Genomic DNA, 24,336 nt, shown 5'->3' on the forward strand with positions numbered 1-24,336 from the left:
TCTGCAATATTCCAGTCAAGGAAAAAGTAACATTTCATTAAATTTCATACCTATTATTGAAGAGAAAAAACAAAAAGAAGTTGAACCGTTGGATGCAGGGGGATTTATCCTTGAAAGGTTGAGTATTGCTTTCTAAAGCTGAAGGTATCTCCAAACTTACCTACACAGCCCAGTCCCTACATCTTCACAAAAAAATAGGTAAAGCGGTTGACCAGATGCTTTTCAACTTCATTTGGAAAAATCATAAACATCATATTAGGAAATCTGTAACTACAGTGGGGCAAAAAAGTATTTAGTCAGCCACCAATTGTGCAAGTTCTCCCACTTAAAAAGATGAGAGAGGCCTGTAATTTTCATCATAGGTACACTTCAACTATGACTGACAAAATGAGAAAAATAAATCCAGAAAATCACATTGTAGGATTTTTAATGAATTTATTTGCAAATTATGGTGGAAAATAAGTATTTGGTCAATAACAAAAGTTTATCTCAATACTTTGTTATATACCCTTTGTTGGCAATGACAGAGGTCAAACGTTTTCTGTAAGTCTTCACAAGGTTTTCACACACTGTTGCTGGTATTATGTAATTTGTTGTACCCCCTAGCATATGTTATCACTTTATCACTGTCTATTTGTATACTTATTGTATGTATACTGGTGTTTTGCAATAAATAAATGAAATAATACTAATAATAAAAATAATAAAAATGAGTTGAAACATGGTAGGTGTTGTAGGGTTGCGGTAGGTTGTGCGGTAATGAAACAATTATTGGATGCCAACCGCCGTTAAACCTCATCGAAGAAGAAATAAGAAGGCGCACATCGCAGAAGAAGCGAACGAGACCAAAAAGACAACATGAGAACAAGCGGACATAAACGCTCATAACGAAAAATACAAAAAAAAAATGTAYGTGATACATGCATTTGGAATATCGCTCAAAAACTTACATTTGAAATAATCGATTTCATTCGATATATTGCCCAGCCCTATGGATAGGGTCTAGTCGCGAAAGTGCAGACACGAAACATCGGAACCATTTTGAGAATTGTAAACATTCGTCATTCATGCTTGGCAGTGCTCGTTTTAGCTCAATTCTCAATGGCAGTGGTGGGCTACTAGCTAGTTAACCGAATAATTATAGAGAGACAGTGAAATAAAGACTAATTTAAAATCCAATACTTTTTTGGTATAAGGAAAGTATCAGCATGATGCAAAGCAAAAGCTAAAAACGTGCTTGCTTATCATAGAGATAATCATTTAGCGCGAGCCAAGTTACTCCCCACGGAATTTCCTCTTTGACCGACCTTTCTTTTTCTTTCCACAACAATTAGTTGAAGTTGTTATGATGTTGGCGTGTCAACGATTTGTGAGTGTTGTGAGGAACTCAAGGACACTATCACGACATGTCACTACTTGGTCTCCGGTTGGAGCAGCATTCAATGCCCAGCAGACGAAAGTTGATTTGTTTCAGAAGAACGTGGTAAGTCAGCTAACGTTAGCGGTTTGTTTGCGGACCCCCATAATACCAGAGAAGAGGTTAACTAGCGGCATAAAATCCCAACCTATATTCAATTTCCTCATTGTCAAAATCACCCATAATTGTATTCACTAGAAAATACTTGCTCTTTTATAAATGTGTCAGTTGGGGTTGTTGTAATACTCAGCCTCGAAAACCAAGAGTTGGCCACACAGACTTTTGACATGGCATTGTACGTGCTATATTTGCACAGGGATTATTCGGGGTTCCAGGGTTGAGTACTCCGGCTGGTTTCGAGGTGGCTCAGCAACGAGCGCTCAGGGAAACAGAACAGTTGGTAGAAACAGCCTGCAATAACCCACCAGGCGCCCTGACCGTGGAGACCTTCGATCAACTTTCTGACAGCCTTTGCAAAGTGGCAGATTTGGTAATGACTCACAGTCACACTCAGAGATCATTGGCATCATTGTTGTTGTCAAGCCAAACTCCTCCCTGTTGAATATGATACACCCTTGATGTTGTATTTCTTTTCTTGCAGGCAGATTTTGTCAAAGTTGGCCATCCAGACCCTGCCTTTCGGGATGCTGCTGAGAAGGCATGCATAAACATTGGCACAGTAGTAGAAAGGTATGAACCCTCTTCCGTAGTTTCTCTAGTAAAGTATTACATGATGTCAAGCAAAACACTTTTTTAATACATTCTTTCTTTGATGTTTTCTCTTTTTTTGCCCTGATAGGCTGAACACTAATGTTGAACTGTGTAGGAGTCTCAAGAACCTACTAGATAACAAAGAGGTTCTGGATTCTTTGGACCCAGATACAAGGCATGTACTATTATCTTCTCTTTATTTTCAGTTCAATCATTTAGTTATCTTCCTGTTTGTACGATGAGTAGCAGTGCATTTTGTCTTTTGCCTGACGACTCAAACTGAATTCTTCCGCTGCTCAATGTTTGCTACATATTTCATTGCAGAGAAGAAACTAATGTCCGTGGGCGTAGTGTTTGGCCGGAGCAAGGAGGTTGGGTAGACAGGCAATCTTGTTTTACTGATATTTCGCAATACATTTTGCAGGAGAGTAGCAGAACTGTTCATGTTTGATTTTGAGATCAGTGGCATTCATCTGGATGAATCAAAGGTGAGTGATATAAATGACATTACTAGCCTATCACTTACACTTCATGGAATATATTTTTAAATCAATAATTGTCATGTACACATTGATTATTAGCCTACTAAGCCACATCCTCAGGGAAGTATAACCACAATGTGAGCTTAACCTAAACAGCACCTCTGTTTCAATGTATGAATCTTTTTCAAAGAGAGGGAAGGCGGTGAGCCTCAATGTCAACCTGCTGGATCTGAACAATGAATTTCTAAATGGCACCCACCTGCCCAATAGGATAGAGAAGACGGCCCTGCCAGAACACATCCGACACTGCTTCTCCATAGACGGCAACTCCATCCAGATTGGAGGTCTCCATGCAGATTCTCCTGATGAACTGGTGTGTGCGTGTGTGTGTGTTGTGTAGTGTGTGTGTGTGTGTGTGTGTGGTGTGTGTGTGTGTGTGTGTGTGTGTGTGTGTGGTGTGTGGTGTGTGTGTGTGTGTGTGTGTGTGTGTGTGTGTGTGTGTGTTGTGTGTGTGCAATCCAGAAGGTTTATCTATACATAATTAGTGGTCTTCCAGCTACTGTCCCATGGTAGGAAATGTTATTGGGCATGTTGGTTTGCTGTGCAGTAGCCTATAGATATTATATGCTTGTCCTTTTCTCTTAGGTGCGGGAGGCTGCTTATAAAATCTTTCTCTTCCCGAATTCAAGTCTGCTGCTTTGTCTGGATGACCTGTTGACTTGTAGGAATGAGCTAGCCAAATTAGTGGGCTATGAATCTTTTGCACACAGGGCTTTAAATGGAACTATGGCCAAGACTCCAGGTAAAGTACTCTGGCTGTTTACCTAATTTCTTTGTGCTCTGCTGCTTGGAAGAAATATTTAATTGATTTTATGATTCTTCAAACAGAGAAGTGTGTACTATGCTGTGTTGACCAGTGTGTTTAGTATGTTTTTGTTTTGCAGAGACTGTCATGAAATTCCTTGAATTGCTGACAGACAAACTCTCGGACAGGTATGGTAGGAGTCAGTGAGCCAGACACTGGCATGAACCCTGTACAACACATCAATGTTTTGCCCATCTCAAACATACTGTAAGTGTAGCACATCCTCACACATTAATGTCCCTATTCCTCAATCCAGAACTGCCAAAGATTTTAACCTGATGAGGGATATGAAGATGAAAATGAACTCAAGAAGCACCGTGAGTCATCTTATAAATGCATTTAAGTAGCTCTCATGGTTCTGACATCCATGTGTAGGAGATCATGACAATCCTTCTGCTGTTTGATGTTTCAATGTTTTTTTAAATCTAAGGAACTCATGCCATGGGACCACTCCTACTTCAGCAGCGCTGTGCGGGCAGAGAGGTAAGATACCTATACAAAGGTATACAGTACTGTAAACCTATGTGTATATTCTAAGTGGAAATAATATAACTTGTCAACAAGGAATCGTTGGGAATCTCCTAAAGAAACTATTGAAAGGTTGATGGGAGTACCTGAGCTTTATTTTCTACTAAAAGGCCTCTAGAGGGGGCTTGTGTATTGCTTAACATTATTCGGGAAACGGTCTGTAATAACATAGCCTTACGAGTGTCTGTGTATGTTTGTGTGTGTGTGCAGGTATAAGATCGATCCCAGCCTGTACAGTCCTTACTTCTCCTTAGGGGCCTGCATGGAGGGCCTCAACATGCTGTTCAGCCAGCTGCTGGGAGTCTCCTTCCAGAATGAACAGCCCATGGCAGGAGAGGTGTGGAGTGAAGAAGTCCGCAAGCTGGTGAGAGAACAGTATCTGTCTGTATGACACTCAACACCAATTTGTGGGGGCTCCTTTGAGTGAACCAGCAGAAAATGTAATAGTTGCTGCTTGGCTTTTTGTCATTTTAAGGCCCATCGTTTCTGTTGGGGATGGATTTTATTTTAAGCAGTCCTAAATGTCAGTTGGTTCTCTTAACAGGCTGTTGTCCATGAGACCGAGGGTCTTCTGGGATACATCTACTGTGACTTCTTCCGAAGGCCTGACAAACCACACCAGGTAAGACGAGCTGCTGCAGAAATACTGCCTAAATCCTCTGCGAAAGTAAGATACCAATGCTGATCATATCAAGGCTTTCTCTGTGCTCCCAGGATTGCCACTTCACCATCCAAGGGGGGCGTCTTAAGAAGGATGGGGAGTACCAACATCCTGTTGTGGTGCTGATGCTGAGCCTGCCCCCTCCCACACGTAGCACCCCAACACTGCTCAACCCCGGCATGATGGAGAACCTGTTCCACGAGATGGGCCATGCCATGCATTCCATGCTGGGACGCACGCGTTACCAACATGTCACAGGTAACCTGAGTCCAGGCCAGAGCCCACTGCTTTAGGAGGGATTTCCCCTGTCCCTCATTATTGCATTGCATATGTTGCGCATTTGCTTAGCAGACACATTTATTTGCTTAGCAGACACATTTAGTGAACTACCCTATGATTAATAGGCCTACAGTCTTGTGTTTGTATGACCTACGATACAGTGCTAGCATGGCATGCTATTGCGAAAACATTTTATGACATAGTACAGTTGGTAAACAATCTGTTTTGTGAGAGACTCATCTTCTGACTGGTCTTTTTCAGGAACTAGATGCTCCACTGACTTTGCTGAAGTCCCCTCCATCCTCATGGAGTTCTTTGCCACAGACTATCGGGTGGTAAATCAGTTTGCACGGCACTATCAGACCGGACAGGTGGGCAGCACAAGTTCATACTTGTCCTCTGTAACTTTCCCTCACACACAACACAATAGCAGTAGTTCTTGAGCTGTTTGTCTACTGCTGTGGTCCACAGATAGAGTAGTGTCCTAAGCTGTCCTATCAGACTGTCTGTTATAATAATGTAGACTTTGGCAGCCCTTCTTTTGCCCCTTTGGTATGATAATAGTTCTGAGACGCATCACTAGCTCTGCATAAGCTCTGAACCAAATGCTCTCGGCTGCACTTGAACACACGTTGGTTTTGTGTGAAGTCTTTTGTCATGATTTTGAATCAGACTGAAAGTCTGTTGATTAGACAGACTACAAACAGTCAAGCTAATAGCAAACTTTATTTAGCCAAATACTGAAGATAGCAGAGGTTCATGACACAGAAGACTCGATAGATGGGTGTGTTTTGTTTATCTCATAAATATTTTGTTCTATTTCAGCCCCTGCCCAAGAGCATGGTCTCTCGCCTTTGTGAATCCAAGAGAATCTGTGGGGCTGCCGACACTCAGCTTCAGGTATAGCCACAGTGGCAGTTTGTGTCGTTTCAGTACTTATTAAATAAAATGATTGGCGTGTTTATTTTTTCACAGGTTTTTTATGCTGCTTTGGATCAAGTGTATCATGGCAAGCCACAAAATCAGTCAACGACAGACATTCTAAAAAAGATGCAAGAGAAATTCTATGGACTACCTTACGTTCCAAATACTGTAAGTGCCTAGATATCTTAGTCTTATAGCACTGAAACTGTGGACGATGTACTGATCTGTGAATGTCAGATCCTTTGGGGGTAAATAGTAATTAGACTATTCTGTACTGGATATAAACCATCTGGTTTGTACCCCCCTTACTGTGTGAGAGAAAATTATTTCTATCCACAGAGAAACATAAAACAGAATAGAACAACCCAGAGACTATTTCTTCTCAACTGTAATTACAGTTGTGGGGAAAATTTGGACAATAATGATTTTCTCCCTGAATTGGCTTACCACCACAGCTAACCAATATCTACTCCGTGAGCCCTTTTTCTAGTAATTTTACATTAGTTTGTTGCCAAATAACAGAGCTCAGTTTTTCCCTGGGGTATGATAAAAGTAGTTTCCCAAATGTGAAAAGACCAATTTATGTCGGAATGAAAAATTATGCTGTACTTCTGACTGTTTCTGATACTTTTTTTATTTACAGTTGCAAAATGTGGTGTTTTAATTTCAGATGCAATTTACGTTAGTGCCTGGCCATACAAACCAAACTGCATTTGTTGACTGCAGTGATCATATGGAGCCACTTTCACCCCAGTCTTAGTTTAGAACATGTTTGGAACTGTGACACTCAGCAAGTCTTTTGATAGGTCCTTATCTGTCATTGACCGTGAGAAGCAAAGGGGAGGGTTCCCACTGGATTTGGATTATAACAAGTCACCACACAGACAGCCGAGCTCTTATCATTAAAATAAGACTGTGTAGGAGTTAGAAACAACTGGCCAGAGAGAGAGAATACACAGAAGCAGCATCATTCCGAAGAGAAGATAGGTACTGCACGTCTCACTTATGTTCTGTAGCCAATTTAGTCATCTTCTATAAGGTGGGTGGCACGTGGGAGAGAGGTTTGAAAAAATATTTTCAGATTGACAATGTTGCTTTAATACAAAATATATTCAATCGAAAATATGGAAGTGTCTTTCAGTGCTGGGGTTAATTCCACAAATGCAATTCAAATTAAATACCCTCCCTGTAAATTCCATTTAATTCAATTTAAATTCCAGTTCAGTTTTTGAATTAAGAGGTAATTAAATTCCTCTCAGTTACAATGTTATATAAATTCCAATAATACAATTCCCAATTCAATATTATCCCCAACAATTCAACAAATTCAAATTGAATTCAATTCCCTCAGGATTTCAGGCTGATCATGTCACTCACTGTTCAGACAGCCTAGCTATACTGGAAATATATAAATACAAGTTGAAATGATTTAAAACAAATCCTGCAGCCCATTTTTTTTATACTAACTACATGAATTCCATTCACTGGAATTTAATTGGAATTCAATATTTGAACATTTCCCAAAGATAAAAACAACAACATTAATTCCAAAACTTGAAGATTGTTGAAATTCGAATTGAAGTCGACGTAAATTCTCTACTTAATGTGTGAATTCAAGAATTGAATTGGAATTTCAAATTCAAATGGAATTGACCCCAACCCTGGTGTCTTTAGATAAAGATGGGTAACTGGTATTCTTGTCCCTAGGCCTGGCAGCTGAGATTCAGCCACCTCATTGGGTACGGTGCTAAGTACTACTCATACCTCATGTCGCGTGCCATAGCCTCCATGGTGTGGAGGCAGTGCTTTCAAAAAGACCCCTTCAACAGGTGAGAGAAACTCACCTGACCTGACCCATGTTGTAAATGCAGATGTTTTATCTTCTCAAAAGTTATTTTGTCTGCCATGTGAAGTCTCTAACCTTTATTTAACCAGGTAGGCCAGTTGAGAACAAGTTTTCATTTACAACTGCGACCTGGCCAAGATAAAGCAAAGCAGTGCGACACAAATAACACAGAGTTACACATAAACAAACGTGCAGTCAGTAACACAATAGAAAAATCTATATACAGTGTTTGCAAATGTAGTAAGATTAGGGAGGTAAGGCAATAAATAGGACATGGTGGCGAAATAATTACATTTTATCAATTAAACACTGGAGTGATAGATGTGCAGAGATACTGGGGTACAATTCATTTTACAATTCATTCCAGTAATTGGCAGCAGAGAACTGGAAGGAAAGGCAGCCAACGGGAGAGTTAGCTTTGGGGATGACCAGTGAAATATACCTGCTGGAGCGTGTGCTACGAGTGGGTGCTGCTATGATGACCAGTGAGCTGAGATAAGGCAGGGCTTTACTTAGCAAAGACTTATAGATGACCTGGAGCCAGTGGGTTTGGTGACGAATATGAAGCGAGGGCCAGCCAACGAGAGCATACAGGTCGCAGTGATGGGTAGTATATGGGGCTTTGGTGACAAAACGGATGGCACTGTGATAGACTACATCCAATTTGTTGAGTAGAGTGTTGGAGGCTATTTTGTAAATGACATCGCCGAAGTCAAGGATCGGTAAGATAGTCAGTTTTACTAGGGTATTTTTGGTAGCATGAGTGAAGGAGGCTTTGTTGCGAAATAGGAAGCCGATTCTAGATTTCATTTTGGATTGGAGATGCTTACTGTGAGTCTGGAAGGAGAGTTTACAGTCTAACCAGACACCTAGGTATTTGTAGTTGTCCACATATTCTAAGTCAGAACCGTCCAGAGTAGTGATGCTAGACGGGCGGGCGAGTGCGGGCAGCGATCGGTTGAAGAGCATGCATTTAGTTTTACTTGCATTTAAGAGCAGTTGGAGGCCACGGAAGGAGTGTTGTATGGCATTGAAGCTCGTCTGGAGTTTTGTTAACACAGTGTCCAAAGAAGGGCCAGAAGTATACAGAATGGTGTCGTCTGCATAGAGGTGGATCAGAGAATCACCAGCAGCAAGAGCGACATCATTGATGTATACAGAGAAAAGAGTCGGCCTGAGAATTGAACCCTGTGGCACTCCCATAGACTTCCAGAGGTCCGGACAACAGGCCCTCCGATTTGACACACTGAACTCTATCTGAGAAGTAGTTTGTGAACCAGGCGAGGCAGTCATTTGAGAAACCAAGGCTGTTGAGTCTGCCGATAAGAATGCGGTGATTGACAGAGTTGAAAGCCTTGGCCAGGTCGATGAAGCCGGCTGCACAGTATTGTCTTTTATCGATGGCGGTTATGATATCGTTTAGGATCTTGAGCGTGGCTAAGGTGCACAGATGACCAGCTCGGAAACCAGAATGCATAGCGGAGAAGGTACGGTGGGATTTGAAATGGTCGGTGATCTGTTTGTTAACTTGGCTTTTGAAGATTTTACTTCAGGGAAATCTCTACTAGCTGGGTTCACTCACACTAGTCTGAACATGACAGTGACAAAAAAATGACCACACACCCACATCACAGATATCAATGTGACATCAGGGGATTTGTGTTTAGAAATGGAGTACTGTTTTGCCTGGGGTGTTATGTTTTCTCAGAGCTGTTTTTTTCTCTCTGCTCTTTGTGTCTCTGTCATGGGGGCTTGTAGAGTGGCAKACTACAGTCAGTGGCAGTGAAAGCACAGCTCAACCCACAGGAAAACCAAGCCAGTACAGTATTCAGACATATCCTTATCTGTCTGACATAAACCCCAATCCTATCTGTCTCTGCCTATTCACCCCCTCTGTTTAATGTCCCCACACAGGGACATGGGAGAGCGATATCGAAGGGAGATGCTAGCTCATGGAGGTAGTAAGGAGCCCATGCTTATGGTGCAAGGTAAGGAGCTCACACGCAGTCACTATTTTTCTTGGACGCTACCTTCCTCCCTTTCTTTAGGGTTCTTGCACTCTTTTTCTCCTAGTAGGTCCTTCCCCAGGTCACCACTCCTGTATGTATAGTACAGTGCCTTCAGAAAATATTCACAACTCTTGACTTTTTCCACTTTTTTTGTGTTATAGCCTGAATTTGAAATTGATTAAATGTTTATTTTATTTTGTTGTCACTGGCCAACAACACACACTATCCCATAATGTCAGTGGAATTATGTTTTTCAAAATGTTAATAAATCAATTAAAAAGCTGACATGTCTTGAGTCAATAAGTATTCAACCCTTTTGTTATGGCAAGCATAAATATGTTCAGGAGTAAAAATGTGCTTAACAAGTCACATAATAAGTTGCATGCAATAATAGTACTTAACATGATTTTTGAATGACTACCTCATGTCTGTACCCCACACATACAATTATCTGTAAGATTCCCCAGTCGAACACTGAATTTCAAACACGGACCACAAAGACCAGGGAGGTTTTTTAATGCCTCGCGAAGAAGGGCACCTATTTGTTGATGGGTAAAAATATAAAAAAAGCAGACATTGAATATCCCTTTGAACATGGTGAAGTTATTAATTACACTTTGGATGGTGTATCAAAACACCCAGTCACTACAAAGATACAGGTGTACTTCCTAACTCAATTGCCAAAGAGGAAGGAAACTGATCAGGGATTTCACCATGATGCCAATGTTGACTTTAAAACAGTTACAGAGTTTAATGGCTGTGACAGGAGAACTGAGGATGGATGAACATTGTAGTTACTCCACAATACTAACCTAATTGACAGAGTGAAAAGAAGGAAGCTTGAAGAGAATACAAATATTCCAAAACATGCATCCTTTTTGCAACAAGGTACTAAAGTAATTCTGCAAGAAAATGTGGCAAAGCAACTACATTTTTGTCCTGAATACAAAGTGTTATGTTTGGGGAAAATCCAATACAAAGCATTACTGAGTACCACTTTCCATTTTTTTTTGCATATTTTAGCATAGTGGTGGCTGCATCATGTTATGGGTATGCTTGTAATCGTTAAGGACTGGGGAGTTGTTCAGGATAAAAAAGAAACAGAATAGAGCTAAGCACAGGAAAAATCCTAGAGGAAAACCTGGTTCAGTCTGCTTTCTACCAGACACTGGGAGATAAATTCACCTTTCAGCATGACAATAACCTAAAACACAAGGCCTAATCTACACAAGTTGATTACCAAGAAGGCAGTGAATGTTCCTGAGTAGCTGAGTTAGTTTTTCCAAGTAGATTTAAGTAAAAACTATGGCAAGACCTGAAACTGTCTAGCTATGATCAACAACCAATTAGACAGAGCTTAAAGAATGTTTGGTAAGTGTTGCACAATTCAGGTGGGGATAGCTCTTAGAGACTTAGCCAGAAAGACTCACAGCTACAATCACTGCCAAAGGTCATTCTATTTTTTACATTTACATTCTATAAAGTATTGACTCAGATGTGAATACTTATGTAAATTAAATATTTCTGTATTTCATTTTCAATAAATTTGCTAACATTTCTAAAAACACGTTTTCACTTTGTCATTATGGGGTATTGTGTGTCGATGGGTGAGAGATTTTTTTTTATTTAATCCATTTTGGTTTCAGGCTGTAAAACAACAAAATGTGGAATAAGTCAAGGGAATAGAATACTTTCTGAAGGCACTGTATATTATCAACTTATATCATTTTGGCAAAGCCATCAATGCATAGTTTGTTTTGCTAGTGTATATGCCTGAGGCGCAGGCTTTGGCTACTTCAAACTCTTAATTATAGCTGTGTGATGATGGCAGTTGCTTTGCTTTTCCCTGGGTTTGGAAACGGGTAAGGGCTGCTACTATGCATCATGGCTCTCTGATGCCTCCCAGGTTATCCTGAAACCACCATAAATCTCAAGACTGGAATCTTTATTTGTGTTTAAAGGAAAGATTCACCCATTCCCCAGGAATAGATCGAATCAAATGTTATTTGTTACATACGCCGAATACAACAGGTGTAGACCTTACAGTGAAATGCTTACTTTCAAGCCCTTAACCAACAATGCAGTTTTAAGAAAATACACACAAAAAAACGTAAGAGAATAACACATGATTAAAGAGGAGCAGTAAATGACAATAGCGGGGCTATATACAGGGGGCACCGGTGTCGAGGTAATTGAGGTAATATGTACATGTAGGTAGAGTTATTAAAGTGACTATGCCTAGATAATAACAGAGTAGCAGCAGCGTCCTGGGCGGGAGGCAATGCATAGATAATAGAGTAGCAACAGTGTATGGGGGGGGGGGGCAATAGTCTGGGTAAACATTTTATTAGCTGTTCAGGAGTCTTATGGCTCGGGGTAGAAGCTATTTACGAGCCTCTTGGACCTAGACTTGGCGCTCCGGWACTGCTTTCTGTGCGGTAGCAGAGAGAACAGTCTATGGCTAGGGTGGCTGGAGTCTTTGACAATTTTTAGGGCCTTTCTCTGACACCGCCTGGTATAGAGGTCCTGGATGGCAGGAAGCTTGGCCACGGTGATGTACTGGGYCGTWCGCACTACCCTCTGGAGTGCATTGCGTTCGGAGGCCGAGCAGTTGCCATACCAGGCAGTGATGCAACCCGTCAGGATGCTCTCGATGGTGCAGCTGTAATACCTTTTGAGAATCCGAGACCCATGCCAAATCTTTTCTGTCTCCAGAGGGAGGTGTTTAGTCCCAGAGTCCTTAGCTTATTGATGAGCTTTGAGGGCACTATGGTGTTGAACGCTCAGCTGTAGTCAATGAATAGCGTTCTCAGATAGGTCTTCCTTTCGTCCAGGGGGGAAAGGGCAGTGTGGAGTGCAATACAGATTGCGTCATCTGTGGATCTGTTGGTGCTGTATGCAAATTGGAGTGGGCCTAGGGTTTCTGGGATAATGGTGTTGATGTGAGCCATGACCAGCCTTTCAAAGCATTTCATGGCTACAGACGTGAGTGCTATGGGTCGAAAGTCATTTAGGCAGGTTACCTTAGTGTTCTTGGGCACAAAAAAACAAAAACAAATTGTATGGTTGGTTAAGAGCCGATAAGATGGCAGCCTTCCCCTCCGGCGCCATCATGGAACATTGCTCAGAAATGCACAAAAACGAGAACGTTCAAAATGGGTGAATATTTCCTTTAATTTGTACACTTAATTCAAAGCCCTATTTATGGTGATATTTGTGGAAACTCTCCAGATAGATTTTTACATCCATTTAGCAAATGTTGAAACTAGATGTTATTCCATCCACACACCCAAAAAGCTAAACCCACTCTCATTAACATTCCCTGGAGTCACTCAAAATTTTGGCACTGGCTCTTCTTTTTCATAGTCACAGTTGCAGTGGGGCTCCTGTAGTCTCAGTTGAAAGATGGGCTGACGTTCATGATTTGTCGGTATTTGAAGAAGATCAAATACATTAACCAATGGCATTACTCTCCCATAGGGTCAAAGTGAGGTGTATATGGCTTTCAATTTCAATTGCTGTGTTAACTCGATCAGGCTCTGAGAGTTGATATGCATCCCTGGTAATTAACCTCTTAGTAGCTGTCAACATGACATGAGTACAGCCAAAGCTGAGTTGTTACAATACAGAACCAGCACAGATAATCAGCGGTGTATTGCAGGCCAATTTGACATGGACCTGGTTGGATCTAGTTTAATTTCTGTACATATGAATGAACTCAAACACAACGAATCCAGGTTAAAACAATAGCTCAATAGATAGAGCACTACAAATAAAATATTGAGATTTTCTTTCCCCCAGACAAGTTTCAAATTTGTCATTGAAGTCCTTTATCTAAATCTGTCCCCCTCTCTCCTGGCCTGTTCCATGGTTTGCAGGCATGCTTCAGAGCTCCCCTACCGTTGAAGAATTAGTGGACGCTCTAGTAGCTGACCTGGACACAGACTCAGTAACCTGCCGTGATGATTCCTTATGAGCAGATTGTACTTTTTTTTTTTTTTTTTACCTACTGGAAATTAACACTGGAAATTAGGGGCAGGACCCCTCCCCACTTACCTCATCCTACGCTTGGCGATGTTGAATTTTAAAATTGATATTACTCTGCAGTGGCCTGATGAGTATGAGGGAATTAAAATATGAAGTGTGTATAATATTGTATTTGACTTGTGATGCATCCTTGTCTCATTGTGAATTATGAACCCTTATAAAATCCCCATGTTGCCAGTGCCAACCCTATATTGTCCTGTCTATTGTTTTTGTCATCTGAACAACTAGTGTTCTCTTACTTGGCTATTACTCTGTAACTCTATAGCTACAGGTTTCAGCTATTGAATGAATCACTATTGAATGCTCTTTTTTGTGAGAGAGACAGTCAGCAGCCTGATTAGTGAAACAAGTGAAAGAGCTGTGGGCCTGCCAGTGTTTTGACATAGAGAATAAGGGGACGGGGGATGTCTGAAGGGCTGCAGATAAATGACAGACTCACTAAAGCAATACGAGGGATAAGGCTCCGTGCTGGACTCTGGAAGAGCTCTGCTGTATTCTCTGGTTTTCCTTCATACTAACGACCACCATTAAAATAATGTTTAACACTTTGCTTGACACCCTGCTCGTAACGGCTTCATAACAATGTCGAAAACAAAGTAATGAAAAACAGGTGACATCCATCTTTTTGAGATTTTTTATTATTTGTTAAACAATCTTTTTCTAAGCAATTGTACTATTATAAAATACAATAGCTCAGAATTTGTATTTTATAGTCTTTTTTTGCTCATCTTTATCAAGGGTGCCAATAATTTTGGATTTGACTAAATTACAAGCTTTTTAAATGTATTTACATACATGGTACATTTTTTTTTAATCCAAGAGAATTGGTTCAATTTAAACTTGTACTATATCAGACATTGGCCCACACATATTTGGTAATGGCAATGAGATGAGCTCTGGAAAATAACAGAAGCAGAAAATACAGGTTTGAATGGCTTGGAAACCAGCAACTCACATTTGTCAGCAGTTGCTATGTCTTTCACATAACCACAAATCTGTTATGATGACAGTCAACATATCAAAGGTTATCCTCATGAAGAAATGGTCCCTGCTTTTAGGCCTACTCAGTACAGTTTAATGAATCCCAGATCTTTAGTTTAATATAGCATGGGTCCACGTCTTCTCTCCTGTCAATGTTTCATCATCCTCTAAGGAAAATTCCTCATCAGACACTTCCACATCAGTTTGGTAGAGGTCATGGTTCAGCTCACTGGGCAGTGTGTTCTCTAGTGGTCTTCTCTGTGACTCCCAGACAGGATATGTGGCCATTCCATTGCTGTTCTGAGAACAGTGGAGACGGAAGCCACTGCTGTTCTCCATGCTGCAAGGTTCCTCAGAGAACTGATAGGGGAAAAGCTTCACTGGACCTTAGGACAGGAAAATGCGGTTTTATAGATGTTGATGGGACATGTCAAGTGCAGAAATTCAAGTTATGCACTCTTCTCAAATGTGGATTTGGCGCCATGTGCATATTGGTAAAGAATGACATGAAAAGGTTATTTGCAAGCCCAGGCTAACAGAACAACATACCACAAGTTATGCCCGTACCATGGTAGCAGTTTGAGGTGATCTGATGTAGCTGATGGACCTGAATATTCTCAAAGCTGGGGAACTCTGCATCATAGCAGCTACCACCGTGACATGGCTCTGATTAGTGCAAAAACAAAAGTTTTATTTACTTTTTACATTAACACAAGTGTTTATATCAATAAATATTTGGCATGGTATAAATACAGCATAATATCTGCATTAAACATTGTTTGACATGATTACAATCTTACTCGACACAAGAGGGATGAGTGAGAATCTGTGATTCAGGCAGGGTTACCATGAGGTTTCTTCTCCAGCTGTCTTTTGCAGTAGATGGCACAGAAAAGCATTAGGGCCAGTAGGACAGAAGTCAGAGCGATGCAGATGACTACAGCCAGGACAGTGTCCCTGGGGCTTGCCACAACAGACGAAAGGGGCACCAGGTTCACCCTGCTACTGCCTACACAGTAAACATGCATAAACACACACGCATGTGCACAAATATCACTACAGCTGTTTATCCTTAGGTGAAATACAGCACACCCACAAACATGCATTTAATTATAGAACAGTTGTTATGACACCCACTTTCTCAAAGTATTTTTAAGTGTGGGATAATTCAGATTTGTAATTGAGTGTGGGTGCAGTGTGTGTTTGTTGGCTACTGTGTGTTATTTTATTTTATTTTTTATTTCACCTTTATTTAACCAGGTAGGCAAATTGAGAACACGTTCTCATTTACAATTGCGACCTGGCCAAGATAAAGCAAAGCAGTTCGACACATACAACAACATATAGTTACACATGGAGTAAAACAAACATACAGTCAATAATACAGTGAAAAATAAGTCTATATACAATGTGAGCAAGTGAGGTGAGATAAGGGAGGTGAAGGCAAACAAAATATATAAAATATATATATAAATAAAATATAAAAAAGGCCATGGTGGCGAAGTAAATACAATATAGCAAGTTAAAAAAAAAAAAACACTGGAATGGTTGTTTGCAGTGAGAAGAAAGTGTAAAGTAGAGATAGAAATATGGGGTGCAAAGGAGCAAAATAAATATAAATACAGTAAGGTAGGTAAAGAGGTAGTTGTTTGGGCTAAATTATAGATGGGCTATGACAGGTGCAGTAATCTATGAGCTGCTCTGACAGCTGGTGCTAAAGCTAGTGAGGAGACACAGTGTTTCAGTTCAGAGATTTTTGTAGTTCGTTCCAGTCATTGCAGCAGAGAACTGGAAGGAGAGGCGGCCAAAGAAGAATTGGTTTTGGGGTGACCAGAGAGATATACCTGCTGGAGCGCGTGCTACAGGTAGGTGCTGCTATGGTGACCAGCGAGCTGAGATAAGGGGGACTTTACCTAGCAGGGTCTTGTAGATGACTGGAGCAGTGGGTTTGGCGACGAGTATGAAGCGAGGGCCAGCCAACGAGAGTGTACAGGTCGCAGTGGTGGTAGTATATGGGGCTTTGGTGACAAAACAGGATGCACTGTGATAGACTGCATCCAATTTATTGAGTAGGGTTTTGGAGGCTATTTTGTAAATGACATCACCGAAGTCGAGGATTGTAGGATGGTCAGTTTTACAAGGTAATGTTTGGCAAGCATGAGTGAAGGATGCTTTGTTGCGGAATAGGAAGCCAATTCTAGATTTTACTTTGGATTGGAGATGTTTGATGTGAGTCTGGAAGGCTAGTTTACAGTTCAACCAGCACCTAGGTATTTGTAGTTGTCCACATATTCTAAGTCAGAGCGTCAGAGTAGTGATGTTGGACAGGCGGGCAGGTGCAGGCAGCGATCGGTTGAAGAGCATGCATTTAGTTTTACTTGTATTTAAGAGCAATTGGAGGCCACGGAAGGAGAGCTGTACGGCATTGAAGCTCGCCTGGAGGGTTGTTAACACAGTGTCAAAAGAAGGGCCAGAAGTATGCAAATAGGTGTCGTCTGCGTAGAGGTGGATCAGAGAATCCCAGCAGCAAGAGCGACATCATTGATGTATACAGAGAAGAGAGTCGGTCCAAGAATTGAACCCTGTGGCACCCCATAGAGACTTCCAGAGCCCGACAACGACCCTCCGATTTGACACACTGAACTCGATCAGAGAAGTAGTTGGTGAACAGGCGAGGCAATCATTAGAGAAACAAGGCTGTCGAGTCTGCCGATGAGGATGGTGGATTGACAGAGTCAAAAGCCTTGGCCAGGTCAATGAATACGGCTGCACAGTACTGTTTCCTATCGGATGGCGGTAAGATATCGTTTATGACCTTGAGCGTGGCTGAGGTGCACCCATGACCAGCTCTGAACCAGATTGCATAGCGGAAGAGGTATGGTGGGATTCGAAATGGTCGTAATCTGTTTGTTGACTTGGCTTTCGAAGACCTTAGAAAGGCAGGTAAGGTGGATAGATATAGGTCTTGTAGCTGTTAGGTAAGAGTGTCCCCCCCTTTGAAGAGGGGCATACCCAAGCTGCTTCCAATCTTTGGGAATCTCAGACGACTCGAAAGAGAGGTTGAAAAGGCTAGTAATAGAGGTGGCAACAATTTCAGCAGATAGTTTTAAAAAGAAACGGTCCAGATTATCTAGCCCGGCTGATTTTTAAGGGTCCAAGATTTGCAGCTCTTTCAGAAATCAGCTGACTGTATTTGGAGAAAGAGAAATGGGGAAGGCTTGGGCGAGTAGCAGAGGGAGGGCAAGTCTGTTGACCGGGGTAGGGATTTAGCCAGGTGGAAAGCATGGCCAGCCGTAGAAAAATCTTATTGAAATTCTCAATTATAGTGGATTTGTCGGTGGTGACAGTGTTTTCCTATCTTCAGTGCAGTTGGAAGCTGGGAGGAGGTGTTCTTTATTCTCCATGGACTTTACAGTGTCCAGAACTTTTTTGAATTTGTTTGCAGTAAGCAAATTTCTGCTTGAAAAAGCTAGCCTTGGCTTTCTAAGCTGCCTGGTATATTGGTTTCTAGCTTCCCTGAAAGTTGCATATCACGGGGGCAGTTCGATGCTAATGCAGAACGCCATAGGATGTTTTTCTGTTGGTTAAGGGCAGTCAGGTCAGGAGAGAACCAAGGGCTATATCTGTTCCTGGTTCTAAATTTCTTGAATGGGGCATGCTTATTCAAGATGTGAGGAAGGCATTTAAAAAAAAAATATCCAGCATCCTCTACTGACGGGATGAGATCAATATCCTTCAGGATACCTCGCCAGGTCGATTAGAAAGCGCCTGCTCGCTGAAGTGTTTTAGGGAGCGTTTGATAGTGATGAGGGGTGGTCGTTTGACCGCTGACCCATTACGGATGCAGGCAATGAGGCAAGTGATCGCTGAGATCTTGGTTGAAACAGCAGAGTGTATTTGGAGGCAAGTTGTGTTAGGATGATATCTATTGAGGTACCAGTGTTTACGGAATTGGGGTGGACCTGGTAGGTTCATTGATAATTTGTGTGAGATTGAGGCATCAAGCTTAGATTGGTAGGATGGCTGGGTGTTAACATGTTCCAATTTAGTCGCTAGCAGCACGAGCTCTGAAGATAGATGGGGGCATCAATTACATATGGTGTCCAGAGCACAGCTGGGGCAGAGGTGGTCTATAGCAGGCGCAACGTGAGTGGATTTAAAAGTAGAAGTTCAAATTGTTTGGAACAGACCTGGATAAGTAAAACAGAACTCTGCAGGCAATCCTCTGCAGTAGATTGCAAACACCGCCCCCGTGCCGTTCTATCTGTCTGAAAATCTTGTAGTTGGGATGAAAATGTCAGAATTTTGGTGGTCTTTCTAAGCCAGGATTCAGCACACGCTAAAACATCGGGTTGCAGAGTGTGCTAAAGCAGTGAACAAAACAAACTTAGGAGGAGGCTTCTAATGTTAACATGCAGAAACCAAGGCTATTACGGTTACAGAAGTCATCAAAAAGAGCGCGCTGGGAATAGGAGTGGAGCTAGGTACTGCAGGGCCTGATTCACCTCTACATCACCAGGAACAGAGGAGGAGTAGATAAGGGTACGGCTAAAAGCTATGAGAATTGGTCGTCTAGAACGTCTAGAACAGAGAGTAAAAGGACGTTTCTGGGGGCGATAAAAAAGCTTCAAGGAATAATGTAACAACAAAGGGATGGTAGGATGTGAATACAGTGGAGTAAACCTAGGTATTGAGTGATGTATGAGAGAGATATTGTCTCTGAAAAATCATTAAACCATGATGTCATCGCATATGTGGGTGGTGGAACTGAAAGGTTGGATATGGTATAGTGAGCAGGGCTAGAGGCTTTACAGTGAAATAACCCAGTAAACACTACCCAGAACAGCAATAGACAAGGCATATTTACATTAAGGAGAGGCATGCTTAATCGAGTGATCAATAAGGGTCCAGTGAGTAGAGGTTGGTTGGGGTCACGGCGATCCAGACAGCTGGCCGGGTAGATGGCTATCGGTAGCAAGATAGCATAGGATGGAGGTCTATTTTTTAGACACCTCGTGCGTTTCCGTCGGTAGATTAGTGGGGTTCCGTGTGGAAGAGGGCATCAATCCAATTGGCAAAATAGATATAGTGACCCAAGAAAAAAAATTGTCCGATATACTTATTCAGATAGCAGCCGATAAGACAGCTAACGATTAGCGGGCCCCAGATGAGCGTTCAGGTAACGTCGCGACGGAGGTGCCAGTTGGATAACTCCCTCGGGCAGATAACGTCGGCAGTCAGTCGTGAAGGCCCGGTGGGGCTCCGTATCTGCAGCAAAAAAAAACAAAAAAAACGGGTCTGGATAGGTGACTGTAGCCCAGGAATGGCTGATGGAACTCCTCAGCTGGCTAGCTCCGGAATAATTTAAGTTTGCTCCGGGATCGACGTAAGCCAATAGTCACACGRTTTGCAGCTAGCTAGCTGCGAAATCAAGGTGCAAATGTCCAGAGCCTGCGGCTGAAATCCGGTGATGAAGTAGAAAAGAATCTGGTGATGTGGTAGAGAAAAAGCAGTCCTATATGCTCTGGGTTGATATCGCGCTTGCAGACTGGCAGGTATTGGCCCGAGCTGAAGCTGGCTGGTGTCCGAGTTAAGGGTGAAGACCGCAGCAGTGGCTAACTGACTACTAGCTAGYAGCTAGTTATCTGGCTAGCTTCTGATTGGGGTTACGGTTCTAAAGTATAWWWAAAAAAAATAGCAGATCCGTACCACATTGGGTGAGGCGGAATGTATATTCAGTTCCTAAATGGAAAGTGAAATTAAAATATATACGAAATGCATACGAAAAATACGAGGACTATTTACGCGGGACAAGACGGGACAAGACAAACACACGTCTGACTGCTACGCCATCTTGGATTGTGTCGGCATGTGTATATTTTGTTTTTCAGTAAGGCAGTGAATGCTATCTCATATGTCCTCTTTGGTAGTGGCTTCTCAAATCCAAAGACGCAGCACACTGAGTCTGGTTGTCTTTGTGTCTCCCCAAATCTTTCCTGCTTATCAGTTCAGATAGAGAACAATCCACTGAAACAAATTTACATGCTAATCTAATTATAACACTGTTCTGTGCCAAAACCCTGTTGTTTGATAACCAAACCGAACATACCCCTGGGGCATCATCAAACTGAACCACCAGAACAGAGATGTCTAAAAGGTGTCAGGAAATCAAAAACAAGCACCTATTAAGTTTTTTCAAGCCTATTTTCTCAAGAAAGTGATTGGAAGTACAAACTACGGTAAGATCCTTCAGTTGGAAGGATATGCAAGAACTTACTTGTGCTGGTCTACACTTTGTTTTAGTTTTATAAAAGTCACTATGAATGAAATACTGTTCCATCACAACTGGAGGCATGTAGTGAGAGGTGGGGAGAATACACTTGGAGAGCACTGTCACTCTGGGATACAACAACCTATTTGTCTCATAAGAATTTCACATTTCAACTACAAGAGTTCTCAGATGGACTTCAAATACGTTTTTGTAATCTCAAAATCATCTAAATTAGTATTTTACATCTGAATATGCCTTTTATGGTATCAAAGTGTGCTTCAATACCAGGCTTATTTTTCCAAACCTAACATCTAACAGTAGGTTGTAACATCTGGGAAATGKGTTCTTATTTCAACCCCATTTGACTGCCAAGTTAAACACAGAGAGAGACGGAAGTTCAACAGCCAGCTAGCTCACACTCCACTACAAAATAGTGGTGGGCATGATTTGATCTTCCAAGAATTTCATTTGAGGCTGGTACATAGTGGATATGTGTGTGCAAACAATCCCAGAAAGATGGTTAAACAGACAGACATCAGTAAAGCACATTTCACATGTTCCCTGGAAATATTTTCTTAAATTATTCTAAAAGTGGTACAGTAACATTAAGCGTGCTTATAGTACATGGACTGAAGCACAATCTTGCCTATGGGAAATCAAAATCAAAGAAAATGTTATTTGTCACATGCACTGAATATAACAGCCGTAGACTTTTCCCGTGAAATGCTTACTTATGAGCCCTTTCCCAACAGTGCAGAGTTAAAAAGAAAAAAATCATTAGTAAATAAGAAGAAATAAAAGGAAATAGTAACATAATAATGAGGCTATATACAAGGAATACCGCTACCGAGTCAATGTGCAGGACTGTGCAGGACTGCGATTACTCACCATGGACTGGCAGAATCTTTTTTTTTCCTTTAACGAGTCTGACGCAAACTATATACTGCTTTCTCTGGAACAAGCCCAGATCCCTGTGATTTGCGTGAAGAGGAGGCAGAGAAAAAGGGGCCGGAGGGCGGGCTGCCTTCTGAGAATTTGTGGGCGATCGAATAAACCCCCACTTCCTTCCATTCTGTTAGCAAACGTGCAATCTTTGGACATTAAAATAGATGACCTACGTGGAAGATTAAACTACCAACAGGACCTTAAAAACTGTAATATCTTATGCTTCACGGAAACGTGGCTGAACGACCACACTATCAACATACAGCTGACTGGTTATACGCTGCACCGGCAGGATAGAACAGCGGCGTCTGGTAAGACAAGGGGTGGCGGACTATGTATTTTTGTAAATAACAGCTGGTGCACGATATCTAAGGAAGTCTCGCGAAAGAGGTCAAAGCACATGGGTAAGGCCAGTGGTGAGTGCAGAACGCGCGGTGTCGTTGACTTAGCAAACGAGGATCGGTGTCGTCGACCTTCTTTCAAAATGGTTGACGAAGTCATCCGCAGAGAGGGAGGAGGGGGGAGGAGGGGGAGGAGGATTCAGGAGGGAGGAGAAGGTGGCAAAGAGCTTTCCTAGGGTTAGAGGCAGATGCTTGGAATTTAGAGTGGTAGAAAGTGGGCTTTAGCAGCAGAGACAGAAGAGGAGAATGTAGAGAGGAGGGAGTGAAAGGTGCCAGGTCCGCAGGGAGGCGAGTTTTCCTCCCATTTCCGCTCGGCTGCCCGGAGCCCTGTTCTGTGAGCTCGCAATGAGACGTCGAGCCACGGAGCAGGAGGGGCGGACCGAGCCGGCCTGGAGGATAGGGACATAGAGAGTCAAAGGATGCAGAAAGGGAGGAGGAGGGGTTGAGGAGGCAGAATCAGGAGATAGGTTTGGAGAAGGTTTGAGCAGAGGGAAGAGATGATAGGATGGAAGAGGAGAGAGTAGCGGGGAGAGAGAGCGAAGGTTGGGCGGCGCGATACCATCCGAGTAGGGGCAGTGTGGGAAGTGTTGGATGAGAGCGAGAGGGAAAAGGATACAAGGTAGTGGTCGGAGACTTGGAGGGGAGTTGCAATGAGATTAGTGGAAGAACAGCATCTAGTAAAGATGAGGTCAAGCGTATTGCCTGCCTTGTGAGTAGGAGGGAAGGTGAGAGGGTGAGTCAAAAGAGGAGAGGAGTGGAAAGAAGGAGGCAGAGAGGAATGAGTCAAAGGAGACGTGGGAGGTTAAAGTCACCACAGAACTGTGAGAGGTGAGCCATCCTCAGGAAAGGAACTTATCAGGGCGTCAAGCTCATTGATGAACTCTCCAAGGGAACCTGGAGGGCGATAAATGATAAGGATGTTAAGCTTGAAAGGGCTGGTAACTGTGACAGCATGGAATTCAAAGGGGTGATAGACAGATGGGTCAGGGGAGAAAGAGAGAATGTCCACTTGGGAGAGATGAGGATCCCAGTGCCACCACCCCGCTGACCAGAAGCTCTCGGGTGTGCGAGAACACGTGGGCAGACGAGGAGAGAGCAGTAGGAGTAGCAGTGTTTATCAGTGGTAATCCATGTTTCCGTCAGTGCCAAGAAGTCGAGGGACTGGAGGGAAGCATAGGCTGAAATGAACTCTGCCTTGTTGGCCGCAGATCGGCAGTTCCAGAGGCTGCCGGAGACCTGGAACTCCACGTGGGTCGTGCGCGCTGGGACCACCAAATTGGAGTAGCAGCGGCCTCGCGGTGTGAAGCGTTTGTATGGTCTGTGCAGAGAGGAGAGAAGAGGGATAGACAGACACATAGTTGGACAGGCTACAGAAGAGGCTACGCTAATGCAAAGGAGATTGAATGACAAGTGGACTACACGTCTCGAATGTTCAGAAAGTTAGCTTACGTTTGCAAAAAATCTTATTGACTAAAATGATATAGTATGCTGGCTGGTGAAATAGGCTAGCTAGCAGTGGCTGCGTTGTTGACTTTTTGTTTGAAAGTGTAGCTGGCTAGGTAACCTCTAACTGGCTAGGTAACCTCGACAATTACTCTGACTCACAATTATCTTGGATACAAAGACAAGCAAAGACAACTATGTAGCTAGCTAACACTACGCTAATCAAGTCGTTCCGTTGTAATGTAATAGTTTCGACAGTGCTACTATTCGGTAGTAATCAATTATTAAATACATCAAACATTTGGTGCAGCCCCTATCATGACCCCCTCAAGGGCGAGGGGAGAGCTCTGGGTGAGTGTTTTCTTGTTGCTTATGGTGGAATACAGCTCATCCAATGCTGTCTTAGTGCCAGCCTCTGACTGTGGTGGTATGAAACAGCTCGAAACATACAGATGAAAACTCTCTAGGTAGGTATCGTGGTCTACAGTTTATCATGAGATACACTATCTCAGGTGAGCAATAGCTC

General features: G+C 42.4%; 2 protein-coding genes across 4 annotated transcripts in view; one reads left to right on the forward strand and one right to left on the reverse strand.

Moving 5' to 3' along the window:
• Window positions 1-1,064: 1,064 nt before the first annotated feature.
• mipepb (mitochondrial intermediate peptidase b) lies at window positions 1,065-13,808 on the forward strand. Of its 2 annotated transcripts, XM_024012619.2 has the most exons (19): window positions 1,065-1,483; window positions 1,734-1,907; window positions 2,019-2,107; window positions 2,217-2,303; window positions 2,553-2,616; window positions 2,801-2,983; window positions 3,256-3,412; window positions 3,555-3,603; window positions 3,732-3,792; window positions 3,906-3,958; window positions 4,214-4,367; window positions 4,548-4,625; window positions 4,718-4,922; window positions 5,205-5,314; window positions 5,769-5,843; window positions 5,919-6,035; window positions 7,575-7,696; window positions 9,628-9,701; window positions 13,601-13,808. In XM_024012619.2, the coding sequence occupies exons 1-19, from the start codon at window positions 1,346-1,348 to the stop codon at window positions 13,696-13,698; spliced, it is 2,088 nt and encodes a 695-aa protein (XP_023868387.1). In that variant the 5' UTR covers window positions 1,065-1,345; the 3' UTR covers window positions 13,699-13,808. The 2 variants fall into 2 exon arrangements, with proteins under 2 accessions (XP_023868387.1, XP_070305524.1); XM_070449423.1 differs by lacking the exons at window positions 9,628-9,701; window positions 13,601-13,808 and adding an exon at window positions 9,137-9,255.
• A 581-nt stretch (window positions 13,809-14,389) lies between these two features.
• LOC111981857 (tumor necrosis factor receptor superfamily member 19) overlaps window positions 14,390-24,336 on the reverse strand; it is a 22,059-nt gene continuing 12,112 nt past the window's right edge. The window contains exons 5-7 of one of the 2 annotated variants that reach the window (XM_024013331.2): window positions 15,598-15,759; window positions 15,318-15,416; window positions 14,390-15,136 (exon numbers count right to left, since the gene is read on the reverse strand). In XM_024013331.2, the coding sequence (XP_023869099.1) occupies window positions 14,862-15,136; window positions 15,318-15,416; window positions 15,598-15,759 (536 nt within the window). In that variant the 3' untranslated portion in view covers window positions 14,390-14,861. Of the gene's footprint in view, window positions 15,137-15,299; window positions 15,417-15,597; window positions 15,760-24,336 lie in introns of both variants that reach the window. The other variant, XM_024013330.2, reaches the window with a different exon arrangement.

Source organism: Salvelinus sp. IW2-2015, linkage group LG20 (genome assembly GCF_002910315.2).
Source record: "Salvelinus sp. IW2-2015 linkage group LG20, ASM291031v2, whole genome shotgun sequence".
NCBI lineage: Eukaryota > Metazoa > Chordata > Actinopteri > Salmoniformes > Salmonidae > Salvelinus > Salvelinus sp. IW2-2015.